At 39.4% G+C, this 14,567-nt stretch overlaps 1 protein-coding gene across 1 annotated transcript; it reads left to right on the forward strand.

The window, feature by feature from the left end:
* The first annotated feature begins 1,245 nt into the window (after nt 1-1,245).
* Nucleotides 1,246-13,765, forward strand: Yeats4 (YEATS domain containing 4). Its single transcript, XM_069988442.1, has 7 exons — nt 1,246-1,608; nt 6,137-6,256; nt 8,449-8,515; nt 8,624-8,718; nt 10,755-10,847; nt 10,931-11,018; nt 13,096-13,765. Exons 1-7 carry the CDS (start codon nt 1,558-1,560, stop codon nt 13,263-13,265), a joined length of 684 nt encoding a protein of 227 aa, XP_069844543.1. The 5' UTR covers nt 1,246-1,557; the 3' UTR covers nt 13,266-13,765.
* The last annotated feature ends 802 nt before the right edge of the window (nt 13,766-14,567 follow it).

Genomic DNA, 14,567 nt, shown 5'->3' on the forward strand with positions numbered 1-14,567 from the left:
TCTTGACCACATATGTGGTATATGTATATGTGCATGAGGGAAGCTAGGAGGAGGACATAGAACAGAGGGAAATGGCAAAAAACATATAAGAGGGGCCTATCAGCTGCACTGGACATAGATGAAAATTAACTAAGCAACTCAAAGGCAGTGATGGGAGGGAGGGAATGAGAGGGAAAGGGAACAGCTTACAATAAGCAAAAGGAAAGAAATGTAAATATCACCTGATGTGGAAGAAATAGCTGTATTGCCCAAACTCATAGAATTCACAAACTTTATAGACTATGGTATGACAATTTGTCTTGTGAAGGTTAAAATGTGTTTGTGACTTTAACTAAGTATCACTATTCCACACTACTGTGAAATATGTGAAATGTATGTGATCACCTACTCTCAAAATTTTTTTTTAAGTTTTTAATTTCTAATCTGGACATTGCTATCCATGCCTGTACATAGTGATCTTCCTAGGCTCTTTCAGAAGCATCATGGGATTGTTATTTTCTCTGTATATTTTATTTCTATTGTGTTTCTCATATTTCATTATTTTTCTCTATCCTGGCAAATTTGCTTGTTTTGGTGTACCAAACTTTCCTGAAAGATTGCATGAGTTTTTTTTTTAAATTTTATTTTATTTTATTTGAGAACATACTGTACAGAGGGGTTACAATTACATGGGCAGGATAATGCATACATTTCTTACCAAGCATTGCAGCCTCCTCCTTTGTTTACCCTTCACCTCCCTTCCCAGCCTCCCCCCTCCCCCCCACCCAATCGTACCCCCCTCCCCCCCAAGATTGCATGAGTTTTGTTGTTGTTGTTCTAGATTTAGCATGTCTTAAACTTGTATTCTATAATCACACTTGGTAAAAGGATGAGTGCTGAAGACAAGAAAGTGTTTTCCTTCGGCATGTTAAGTAGCATGGTTGTTAAATTCCACTGATGATCCTGAGCAATCTGAGGATATTCTGATTTCAGTGTACCACATTAAAGTGTGTGGGACCTTTTCTTTATTCTCATATTCTGAAACTCCTTTTTAAAAAAAATGTATCTTTAATTGCATAAAGAGGTTTCATTTCGACCTGGCTCGGTTTGCATTTTTGCACTTGCTGCTTGGTAGGCTCTTTCAGTGTGAAATTTCATGTCCTTCTGTTTTGGAGAAGTCTCTCAAATCATTTACTGCCAATAATAATCTTCCTTCTATCCTCCCCGGCGAGTCTGGAACTCCGGCAGCGCGCCGTCCGGTTGTCATAGCAGCGACGCGGCGCGTGCGCAGTCTGCACGAGACACCGTTGCGCCTGCGCAGGGCGGCGTCGCCGCTGCAGCCGTCATCCCGCGTTGCGTTCCTCTCCAGGTCCGCGCCGGGCTGAATGGCCTACCCGGATGCCGCGGGCCCGGAGGAGCTGACCACCGCTCAGCGCCACGAGCTTCCGTGACCCGCCTTCCCTCACCCGGACCCCCGCGCCTGGGCCCGCGCAGGAGGAGCGGGGCCTCTGAGGGGAGCGGCGACCCCGCCGGTCCCGAGCTCTTTCCAGGCGGCGGCGGCTTCTTCCGTGGGACAATATGTTCAAGAGAATGGCCGAATTTGGGCCTGACTCTGGCGGGAGAGTGAAGGTCAGTGCTCGGGTCCCTGCCGCACCGTCCCTGCTCAGGCTGGAGCCCAACCGCAGACCGGGGATGCCGAACGACTGACTAAAACTCAGCGTTCGAATCCCAACTTCCGCCGCCACCGCCTCCCTCCCCGCCCCGAGTACCTCCCGTGACCGGAAGTGCCTGGGCTGGGGCGGGGCCAAGTCGACACCGGGAGATGCTGGGAAATACTGGCTCGCTGCACCTCAGCGGGCAACCCCGGTCCTGGGTGAATGGGCCGGGGTCGTTCGCATAACGGCTGCACCGGGGGCCCGAGTGCTCACGGGGTTTCCAAAGGCTGGCCGGGAAAAATCATAAATCCAGGATTGACAGACTTGCCTGACTTCCGGTTTACAAAGCCTCAAAGCCAAGCGCTTAGGGAACACTGAATTTTAGCTCTTGTCCCAAGTAGACCCCCTCATAATGCTGGACATTGCGATGCTTTATTTCCGCCCACCTTTTTGCACACTCAGGCCATTCATTCATTTATTGTGCCAGTACTGGGGCTTGAACTCAAGGCTTCAAGCTCTCAGTTGGCTTTTTCCTCTCCAGGTTGGCTCTCTACCTCTTGAGCTGCACCTCCACTTCCAGCTTTTTTGCTCATTAAGTGGAGAGAAGAGTCTCCTGGTCTTTTATGCCTGGTCTGGCTTTGCACCGATCCTTAGATCTCAGCCTCCTAAATAGCTAGGATTACAGTTAATCGTAAGCTAGGTGACTGACTAGCTAGGTTCTTTGATTTTTTTTTTTTTTTTTTTTTTTTTTTGCCAGTCCTGGGGCTTGAACTCAGGGCCTAGATATTGTCCCTGAGCTTCTTTTGCGCAAGGTTCACACTCTACCACCTGAGCCACAGCACCACTTCCGGTTTGTTCTGTGTATGTGGTACTGAGGAATGGAACCCAGGGCCTCATGCTTGCTAGGCAAGCGCTTTACCACGAAGCCACCTTCTCAGCCCAGATTCTTTGACTTTTAGGAAGACACCAACTGGTTCCTGATCAATATTTATCTTCTTTCTCTTTTTCTTTCTTTCTCTCTTTCTTTCTTTCTCTTTTTTTGTCGGTCGTGGGGCTTGAACTCTGGGCTTGGGCGCTGCCCCTGCGCTCTTCAGCTCAAGGCGAGTGCCCTACCGCTTGTGCCACAGCGCCACTTCCGGTTTTCGAGTGATTTTTTTGGAGATGAGAGTCTCACAGAGTTTCCTGCCTGGACTGGCTTTGAACCGTGATCCTCAGATCTCAGCCTCTTGAGTAATTAGGATTACAGGCGTGAGCCACCGGCGCCCGGCATATTTATCTTCTTTCTGATTCTCAATTTTATTACAGAAAGGACATTTTCAAAAGGAATTTCCCATGTTTGCACAAGTCTGATAATTGTTAATTTTTGAGACCTAATCTGTCATATTATTTTAAAATGTATTTATAGTGTGTTTACAGCTATTCCTGTTATAATATCACATGTAAAATGTAAATTCTTTGAATTCCAAAACAGCTCAAAGTTAATAGAAGGGGAAAGATATCAGGTCAAAAGTTCGTAGTAGCAGAGGCTTCAGAAACATGAACATTTTACCTTTAACTTTAGGCAAGCTTCTGGAACAAAACTACTACAAAGAAAAGAAGGATTAAACACTAGATTTTGAGGGAAAAGGAATAGAATTTTTCTACTGTTAGGCTCTACAAGCTTTTAAGTTTCAGGTGAGTTAAGGAGGTGAAACCTGCAGCCTTCTGATGATTTTCTACCAAAAGTAGTCACATAAAGCTTTAAAAATTAATGACTTATTTCTCCTTGATGATTGCTATGTGATCTTTTTTTTTTAATTTTATTTTATTTGTGAACATACTGTACAGAGGAGTTACAATTACATGGGCAGGATAATGCGTACATTTCTTACCAAGCATTGCAGCCTCCTCCTGTGTTTACCCTTCACATCCCTTCCCAGCCTCCCCCCTTCCCCCCAATCCCAATCCTTCTCCTTTCCCCCCCTTCTCCCCCTCCCCCCCCCCCACCGACGTTGTAAAGCTCGTTTTGGACATGACAACTTGTACTTCTCATTGTTGCAACAGGTCCACCTGTATCCTTAAACCACTGGTTTTTCCCCATCTCCTCCACAAGTTATACTGACATCAAATATAGTGAAAGCAGGGGTTATACTGTGGGGGAGGGACATACAAAGCAACAAAGAGATAATATTATAAATGCGTTAGAAACACATGCATGAAAGAAAAAAACCTTAAAATACACATCTAAGGGTTCATTTTCCATGTGATCTTATAGGTATCTTTTTCCAATTTAGATAAATCTTTATCTTTTTCATTGGTGAAGTCTTCAATTGTCTAACAACATACAGGAGCTTAGGTTAGCACTTGAACTCACTAAGTCAAACCTTGAACTTGAGGCCCAGTTGATGGTTAACAACCAGTGCTTCTGTAGCACTTACTCAAACATAAAAACTGCTTGCCTTTTTCTAAAGTGACTTTAGCCTTAATTTAATTTTTCCCGTTTTTTTTCTTCAGACTTCTTTTGTTGTGAAAATACCATACAGAGGGGTTACAATTACACGGGCAAGATAATGAGTACATTTCTTATCAAGCATTGTTACCTCTTTGTTTCCCCTTCCCATCCCTTTCCATCCCCCCCCAAGCCCCCTTAACCCCCCTTTTTCCTATTATTTTATTACTAGTTATTGATTATGTTGACACTGCTTCAGATACAACTAGTGGACAGTGTGGCCTAAGATTCACGTGCAAAACTGGGTTCTTTTCACTTGAAACTTTTTCTGTTGTTATTGTTGGTCCTGGGGTTTGAACTCAGAGCCTAGGTGCTGTCCCTGGACTTTTCACTCAAGATTAGTAGTGTTCTACCATTTTGGGTCATAGTGCCACTTCCTGTTTCTTATAATTGGAGATAAGAGTCTCATAGACTTTGAGGGCTGGTTTTGAACTGCAGTCCTCAGATCTCAGCCTCCTGTGTAGCTAAAATTACAGGTATGAGCCACCAGTGCTCTTTTATAAGTGCTCTGCCTTTATAATAATCACATATGAGGAGAAATTTGTAGGTCATTGGAGAACTGGGAACAGTTGTAGCAAACATACCATTGAGTCAATGTTACCATCTTTGCCATAGCTGAATCCCAATTGCAATACTTAATGTAGCATTTATAATTTTTACTGTTATTATAAAAGTGATGTACTGAGGGGTTACAGTTACATGAGTCAAGTAAAGAGTAAATTTCTTTTTGTACAGTGTCACTCCTTCCCTCCAAGTTCTCTCCCAGTTTTTCCCTTCCATCCCCACACACAAGTTGTATAGTTCATTTTCAGCATTTTATCCAGTGAGTACCATTGCTGCATTTGTTCACCGTTTGTCCTTCCATTTCTGTGCCTCCCCTTACACTCCCAGAGACATATAAAGGAACAAACAGAACAAAGACATAAAGGAACAAACAGAACAAAAAGAAAGAACAAAAACAGCAAAAAAGAAAAACCCTCTTGTTGGTGTAGCATTTGTATTTAAATGATTTTTCAGTTTTTAAAAGCCTCTTAGCATTTGAAATCATGGGTTTGAAATTCTAATTGTAGTTCTTTTTCTAAAGGGACTAAAGTAAATACATTGTATGAGCTTTTTATCACTCTGACAAAATACTTGAATATTTTGAAGGACTAAAACTTGTGTTAGCTCATGATATTAGAGGTTTCAGTTGAAGGTTGTTTAGCGCCCTCTCTACACGCCCCCAGGCAAGATTGAACATCTTGGTAGGAAGTCTAAACAAAGCTGCTTACTTCACTGTGGCAGAAACAGGTGGGGGAGGGCAGAAAAGGAGAGAGGAGAAAGGGGGCACAGAGAGCAAGGAGCCAGGGACAAGATAGTCCCAGTGGCCTCGTTCCTCCAGGCCTCACCTTCCAAATCAGCCATCAGCTATGAAGTCCTCAGTGGATAATCTGTCGATAACATTAGTATCCTCAAGATCACCTCTTCATTACTTCCGTCAGCTGGGGACCAAGTTTTCAACACATGCGCCTTTTGAGGGTGAATGACGTATCCAAACCATACATACATAGGAATAGAACAGAAAGTGTCCCTTCTTCTAACTAAACTTCTCTCACAAACTGCCCCTGATTTTTTTTTTTTTTTGCTAGCATACCTTAGTTGAATGAGAAAGGTTTTAGGTGTGCCATTTCCACACATGTATACAGTGCATTCCAATCAATTGTAGCTGCCTTTAAGATGTGTGCTATGCTTTGGTTAATAGTGGTTAAACTAATTAATACGGTTGTTAACATCAGGAGATGCAGCTTTGGGTCCCTCCCCTCCCCCCAGAAGCTTTGCTTTCAGATTTATAAGTAAAGGATCTTTTGTGTTTCTTTTAATAAAACTCTCAGCTGCTTTACATGGTGATTTAAAATTTTTCAAATAGGATGCATTATAATACAATCTTGTGTTTATTTATGTTCTTTTGAAACTAGAGTGACTGAAATAGATTTAAGAAAAATCTATGTTAAGAGAATTATAATTTTTCTTTTAGGGAGTTACTATTGTTAAACCAATAGTTTATGGTAATGTTGCTCGATATTTTGGGAAGAAAAGAGAAGAAGATGGACATACCCACCAGTGGACAGTATATGTAAAACCATATAGAAATGAGGTAGGCACTTGTTTCTTCCTCTAACATTTTTTTGAAGTAGTTTTGCTTGAAAATGAATTGTATCATTCTTTTGTAGTAACTTTCCAATTATGAAATTGGCCCATTATGTGACTGTTGCCCCAAACCTTTTTTTTTCAGGAATAAAAAACTCTCATCTTCATGTACTTTTAGAAATCAGTTTTCTAAAAATGTTTTCTAACTAAATTAAGACAACAAGTTATTCTTCTACAAACACAGTACAGATCTATTTTCCAAACATCACATTTATCTTAATATTTAATTAGGTGTCTCAGGAATAGCAGCTAATACTTACAGTAAAGATGTATAATAAACCTTCAGAGATAGCTGGGCACCGGTGGCTGATGCCTGTAATCCTAGCTATTCAGGAGGCTGCTATCTGAGGATCACAGTTCAAAGCCAGCTCTGGCAAGAAAGTCAGTAAGACTCTTATCTCCAATTAACCACCAGAAAACTGAAAGTGGTGCTGTGTCTCAAATGGTAGAGTGTTTGCCTTGATCTGAAGAGCTGAGGGATGGTACCCAGACCCAGAGTGCAAGCCTCATGACCGACAAAAAAAAAGTCTTCAGAGAATGTGGAAAACAGATGTACTGTAATCTGATTACTATTATTTCTGCTGTTAAATCTCTAGTGCTTGGAAAACAGCCAGTACACAGTCAGTATTTAACAGATATTTACTGAATTAAATGAATTATTCAGTGCACATATGATTGTAGCAGCATAATTCAAATAATGAAAAAGTAGGAAGAACCCATATGTCTCTCCACTGATGAGTGGGTAAATAAAATGTTTATCTATAAAGTGGAATATTATGAGGCAATAAAAGGAAATAAAGTCCTAATACAAACATATGGATGAATATTGAACACATTTTGCTAATCAAAAAAGGTAGACATAAAATGCTATATATTGTATGATACCCTTTATATGAAATGTTCTGTAAGGGCAAATTCATAGACACAAAATATATTAGCGGTTGTCAGTGGGTAGAAGTAAGAGAGAAGTTAGATGTTCAGTACTCCTAGATGGAAGTTTATTCTTTTTTTTTTAGTTGTCAAGGTGATGTACAGAGGGGTTACAGTTACATAAAAGACAATATGTTGGAAATGAGCTGTACAATTGGGGGGTTGGGGAGGGAAAGTAGGAGAACATTGAGGGAAGGGGTAACAAGTTTGACAAGAAATGTACTCATTACCTTATTTAATTGTAACCCCTCTGTACATCACCTTGACAATTAAAAAATTTATTCTTGTGTGATAAGAAATGTTGCCAGGTGCTAATGGCTCACCCCTGTAATCCTAGCTACTCAGGAGGCTGAGATTGAGGATCGTGGTTCAAAGCCAGCCTTGGCAGGAAAGTCCACAAGACTCTTTTCTACAATAAACCACTCGGAAAACCAAAAGTGGCATTGTGGCTCAAATGGTAGAATGCTAACCTTGAGCTGAAGAGCCGAGGGACAGTGCTCAGGCCCAGAGTTCAAGCCCCATGACCAACCCCCCCTCCCTAATACCTAGTACCTGAGAACTGGTATCTGATACAGCAATTTTGATACTTGCCCAGATATTTGTATAATCAGGGAAGTATTACTGAAAGAATCTTCAAAAATGCTTATGAAAATCTTCCTCAGAAAGAATACTTACAGAATAATAGGAGACAAATCCCAAGGCATTAAGATATAATTGAAGTATAATCCCAGTTATACTTTTTTTTTTTTTTTTTTGCCAGTCCTGGGCCTTGAACTCTGGGCCTGGGAGTTATCCCTGAGCTCTTTTGCTCAAGGCTAGTACTCTACCATTTCAGCCACAGCCTCATTTCAGGCTTTTTCTGAAATATAATTGGAAATAATACTTTCCTGCCTGGGCTGGTTTCAAACACAATCTTCAGATCTCAGCCTCTTGAATAGCTAGGATTACAGGTCCCAGCCCTTTTAAAAAATATATATATATTTTTTGGAAATAGGGTCTTGCCAAGTTGCCCACACTAACCTCCAACTTTCAATCTTCCTGCTTTGGCCTGCTTATATATTGGTAGACTCAGCTAACTCATTTTTTTAAAATTAGATGCCATAAAATTTAAAGGGAAGTATTTTATAAAGTGATGTACATATTCTTAGTGTATTGCCATTCTGATTTTTATAGGTAAATATAGAACTAATTAATTTTTCTACAATTTAGGATATGTCAGCATATGTGAAGAAAATCCAGTTTAAATTACATGAAAGCTATGGTAATCCTTTAAGAGGTACAGTATAACTTCTGATTTACAATGTACAAAGTTAAAAAGGACCATAAAATTAAATCTGTAATTCATAATTGTTTGTTGTTTTTTTTTCCCCCCTCTTCTCTTTAGTTGTTACTAAGCCTCCATATGAAATCACTGAAACAGGATGGGGAGAATTTGAAATAATCATCAAAATATTTTTCATTGACCCCAATGAAAGACCTGTGAGTAATGTTAATCTTTGCCTATTTTAGTGACTGTGAAAATGTAATAGTAATCGCTAGGTAGATTTGTCTACCCATGCTGGCTTCCAACAGTAATCCTCAGATCTCAGACTCATGAACACCTGGGATTACCCCCACAAAGCCACTAGTACCTAGCCCTTCCCTATTCTCTGTGTGTGTGTGTGTGTGTGTGTGTGTGTGTGTGTGTGTGTGTGTGTGTGTGTGTGTGTGTGTGTGTGTGTGTGTGTGTGTGTGTGTGTGTGTGTGTGTGTGTGTGTGTGTGTGTGTGTGTGTGTGTGTGTGTGTGTGTGTGTGTGTGTGTGTCATATTAGGGCTTAAATTCAGAACTCAGTCCCTAAGCTTTTTCACTCAAGGCTGGCATTGTATCACTTGAGCCACAGCTTCTATTCTGAATAAGAGTCTTGCAGATTTGTCTACCTGGACTAACTTCGAACCAGGATCTTCAAATCTCAGCCTCCTGAGTATCAAGGATTATAGATGTGAGCCACTGATAACTGATTTGAAATATTCCCCCCCCCCAATAAATTTGTAAACTTGACTGTTCACAGACAGTTATAATAATCAAATTTTACTTTTATAGAAAAAGTAAGCCGGGCGCTGGTGGCTCACGCCTGTAATCCTAGCTACTCAGGAGGCTGAGATCTGAGGATCGCGGTTCAAAGCCAGCCCGGGCAGGAGAGACCGTGAGACTCCTATCTCCAATAAACCACCAGAAAACCGGAAGTGGCGCTGTAGCTCAAGTGGTAGAGCGCTCGCCTTGAGCTGAAGAGCTGAGGGACAGCGCCCAGGCCCAGAGTTCAAGCCCCACGGCCGACAAAAAAAAAAAAGAAAAAAAAGAAAAAGTAATTCATATCTTAGTGATTTTCCAGGTTTAATTTCTATAACTGTATCTTTGTTATTTTTGTGCGTAGTTATTTTCTAGAGGCCTCAATAGATTCTTAACTTCTTCAAACCGTTCTTGTTATTCTAGATGTTCACACACAGTGAGGCCAAAGGGGGGTATTATCAGGAAAGGCAAAGACACAATGTTTGTGTGCATCTGATCATATAAAATAATACTTACTGAAATGAACTCTGGGAAATAAAAACAAGACTTTTTGTTCTTTGTTGCTGTTTTTATTTTCTTTTTGTTCCTTTATCTGTCTTTGGGAGGACAAGTGGAGGGCACAGAAATGGAGGGACAAAGCGTGAATAAATGCAGCAGTGATCCTCAGTATATACTCTGTTGAAAATAACCTATAAACTTGTAAGTAGGGACAGGAGAGAGACTGGGAGAATGTGAGGGAAGGGGTGACATTTTCCAAGAAGAAATGTACTTATTACCTGATTTGTATAACTGTAATCCTTCTGCAGAACAATAAAAAATAAGCCGGGTGGGCTAGGAAGGTGGCTCATTGGTAGAGTACTTGCTTTGCATGCATGAGGCCTTGGGTTCGATTCCTCAGCACCACATAAACCGAAAAAGCCAGAAGTGGAGCTATGGCTCAAGTGGTAGAACACTTATCTTGAAATGAAGTGCCCAACCCAGAGTTCAAGCCCCACGACCGATCAAAAACAAAGAACAATAAAAAATAATAACTTTTTAAAAGTTTGTGTTAGCTAAATATGGATAGATGGTGATACCTAATATGAAAGGTAAAGGAGTAATTTGCTACAGTAAGTTATAGTTTAATCAGGTTTAATGAAGATTGTAATTCAGTTAGAAATGACAGTGTTAGGCTAGCGAGAAGAGGATTGGTGAGTGAATACAGTCACAGTTCTCAATGTAGATGCACAAAAATGTAGCTAGGAAACTTGATGAGATTGGTAGGGGTTGGATAGATGGGATTGGGGTAGAAAAATAGAAGGAGTGACTCTACTCTTCAAAAATGCATTATACACATAGATGGATATGTGAAATTGAAACCACCTTGTGCAGTATTTGAAGATAGTTTTTTTAAAAAAACAAAAAGAAATGACAGTGTTTCATTGTGATGTAAACAGTTACATAGATGTGACATGTTTTTATATTGCAGGTAACCCTTTATCATCTATTAAAGTTGTTCCAATCAGATACCAATGCAATGCTGGGGAAAAAGACAGTGGTTTCAGAATTCTATGATGAAATGGTAAGATTCTATAGTGCATGTTTTGAAAGCATTTCAAGTTGGAGAATTTTGAAGTTATTAGGTTTTTTTTTTTTAATCTCAAGATATTTCAAGACCCAACAGCAATGATGCAGCAGTTACTAACAACGTCTCGCCAGCTAACATTAGGAGCCTATAAGCATGAAACTGAATGTAAGTACCATGTATTCTCAAATCTGAAAGGTAAGAGCATGCCTAGCATGTCAGCAAAGAAGAGTGAGCAGGGGAAAGAGAAAAGACATCAGCCAAGTTAATAGAAGACTGGTCATATGGAGACTTGTGGGTAACTTTGAGGAATTAAGATTATTAGATTGAATGAGATGTAAGTAATTTGTGAGTATTAAGCAGAGGTATGAACATCAGACCAGCATTTTCAAACAATCACCCTGACTGCTGTGTGAGAATAGACTATAAAGCAGAATAGTTGGGGGGACGTTCCAGTAATCCAGTTGTAACACGTGTCTGGACCAGAGTGAAGGCAGCAGTGAGAAAGGGGCAGACCCTCCCTATCTTAGAATTTGCTAACGGTAAGCCAGGTGCCAGTGGCTCACACATGTAATCCTAGCTACTTAGGAGGCTGAGATCTGAGGATAACAGTTCAAAGCCAGCCTGGGCAGGAAAGACCGTGAGACTCTTACCTCCAATAAACCACCAGAAAACCAGAAGTGGCACTGTGGCTCAAGTGGTAGTGCGTTTGCCTTGAGCTGAAGCACTCAAGGATAGCGCCCAGGCCCAGAGTTCAAGCCCCACAAATGATTTAAATAATAATAATAATAATTTGTGTTAAAAATATATTACAAAAAGCAAGCTAATAACAATGAAGAAAATGTTTATTTCCTGCATATTTTTTAGGTGCTGAATGTTTTCCATGTAATTCACTTACTCCACATACTTTTTAAAATACCTCATTTTTAACTGGATCATATAGAAAAAAAAAACTGAGGGACATTGAGAGTTGTCCACATTTTCCAACTTACTGAATTTGGCTAATAAGAGCCAGGGGTATGTTTGTACTTAAATCTTTCTGATTAAAAAAAATTTTTCACCATTTTGTCTCTGATTAGTGACCATCTTGTTATTTTGTAAAATGTCACTATACTTCAGCAATAATTACCTAAAGTGGCCACAAGATGGTGATGTTGGATGCAAGCAGGCATTTTTCTTTGTAAAACACTAGCCAATTTGCAAATTTGTATCATATTTTACAGAAATGAGATTTTCTTGAGTACTTTTTTATGTACCCAGCTAGCATGTTTGCTTTTTTTTTCTGTGCCAAGGATTGAATCCAGAGCCTCGTACATGGTAGGCAGGTGCTCTACCAGCCTCCAGAAATTTGCAAGTATAGTTTAATGTTCCTTTGTCCTCCTAAGTCCTCATAATAGTTGATAGGGGGGTTTATTTACCAGACAGTATTGTTGGTATTTCATATGAAATCTTCTCAAGAAATAGTATGGGGTATATGCTGTTGAAATTTCTGTTTCGTAAGTGTTGAAATGATAGTGTAAGGTTGAAATAACCTAGAGAGTGTCAGTTAATAAGTAGTAGATCTAGAACTCTTGACTGATACTTTTGAAAAAGGGCATGGGTTTATTTGCATAGTGTCACTTTGTTTATGTAAGTTAGAAATAATTTTAGTTAGCTTTTTCATTGGCTCATGTCTTTTGAGTTTGCATAACCCTCTATCTCCAAAGTACTATGTATTTACATAGAGAAAAAAAAAGAATTTCTCAAATCTTAACTGTGAGTTTGTGGCCAGAATTTCATTCTTAGTTGTAAGAACAGCTTACATCTTCTGTTGGAAATTTAGACATTCTAAAGTTAGGCCTTCTTCCACCCACCTGTATATATCTTACCTTGTCTACAGTTCATCCCAGAAGCACTACCTAAGGAAATACTCCTTTTATTACTCCATGATATAGCTTATAAATGTGAGAAAGGGCTGGGCACTGGTGGCTTATACCTGTAATCTTAGCTACACAGGAGGCTGAGATCTGAGGATCATGGTTCAGTCAGCCCAGGCAGGAAAGTCTGTGAGACTCTTATCTCCAGTTACCCACCAGAAAACCAGAAGTGGTGCTGTGACGCAAGGTGATGGAGCACTAACCTTAAGCAAAAATTGCTCAGGGACAGTATCCAGGCCCTGAGTTGAAGCCCCACTAAGGACAAAAGAGAAAAAAGAAAAGAAAAGAGAAAAATTAAATAATTCATCGGAAGTATTTGTCTTCCTTAGTTGCAGAACTAGAAGTGAAAACCAGAGAAAAACTAGAAGCTGCCAAGAAAAAAACAAGCTTTGAAATTGCAGAGCTTAAGGAGCGGTTAAAAGCAAGTCGTGAAACTATAAATTGTTTGAAAAATGAAATCAGGAAACTTGAAGAAGACGATCAGACAAAAGACATATAAACAATTCTGAAGCGAACTTGGTGTAATCTAAACTGAAAATAAGGTAGACATTAATGATTGAAGAAATGGACTTAATGCAAATACTATGGTGTTTCTTAAAGAGGAACTACATAAATAGTTGTCAACCATGGATTTTTCCAGCAGTGGAGTCAAAAGTATTCATACTGTTCAAGCAATATTTAATAGAAAATAGATGTATATAATAAGAATGGATGCTTTGTAGGCATTTTATGGAAATTTCATGATATTGAGCACAATTTTTTAAAAATTTTTATTGGAATGTATATGAAGCATATTTTTCTTTTAATAGGCATCAAACATTTCTTTGTAAAATGTAACTTGTACAAATTTTGTACTTCCAATTAGTGTGTATATTTAATTTCTTCTTAATCTTGTCAGCCCCCATTCTACCTCATTTGTATAAGTTGATGTGCCCCATAAATGTTCAATAAATGAAAAAAAAAGTTCAATAAATGTAGTTTATAGATCTGGTTTCTGCCTATTTTTAAGCATCTTTGGTTTGTTTGCTTATTTCTATCTTGTGGTATCTTTGGTACCTCTTTGAGGATTTTCTGGAACTCCATTAATAAATTAACATTTCTTCCTAGTATTGTGATATTATATCTTTATTCAAGAAAATACTTCATTTCTTTTTAAGTTGTGGCATTTATAAGCACTATGGAGGTGTGTGAAGGTCTCTGTAGTATAGAATTTCTTCCTAGATACTCTGGGACTTGAGATGGGCATTTATCCCTGTGTCAGCCATCGTGCAGATTTCCCCTACCTTTCAGTTCAGTGTTTGCCAGGCCTATGAGGATAAGAGTCACCAGTGTGGGTTTGAGGCCAACCTTAGGGAAAAGGGTAGAAATATGCTTGGGAATTTCACTTTTCAGCAAACCAAGCATCTGTAAGGTAAGATTTACTGTTATTGATACAGCCAAATTCCTATTGTCAAATTTTTGGTTTGTTTTCCTCTAGTTAATATTGTCAACTCATGTTCTCAAATAAATGAGAATTACTGCCTTTAGCTGATTTAATTATATTCATGAACTGAACCTCAAATCTCTTTACTCATTTTGCAGATGAGATGATGCCGTTATTTCTTACATTATTGAGATCACTGTCATTCAGTTAACTCTAAACTTCTCCCTTCCCAAGTTTCTTTCTTCTCACCAATCCTGCTTTATTTCTTCTCTCGTAATGTTCTCTTTTTGTCGTTTTAAATTCCAATTTATACTATGTACTACAGAAAATTTATAATTAGGGTAAGACTTTATTGAACTTCAGTTTGCCCTGGTGATT

The sequence above is a fragment of the Dipodomys merriami genome, unplaced genomic scaffold, assembly GCF_024711535.1.
Source record: "Dipodomys merriami isolate MVZ:Mamm:240054 unplaced genomic scaffold, mDipMer1.0.p SCAF_10, whole genome shotgun sequence".
Lineage (NCBI taxonomy): Eukaryota > Metazoa > Chordata > Mammalia > Rodentia > Heteromyidae > Dipodomys > Dipodomys merriami.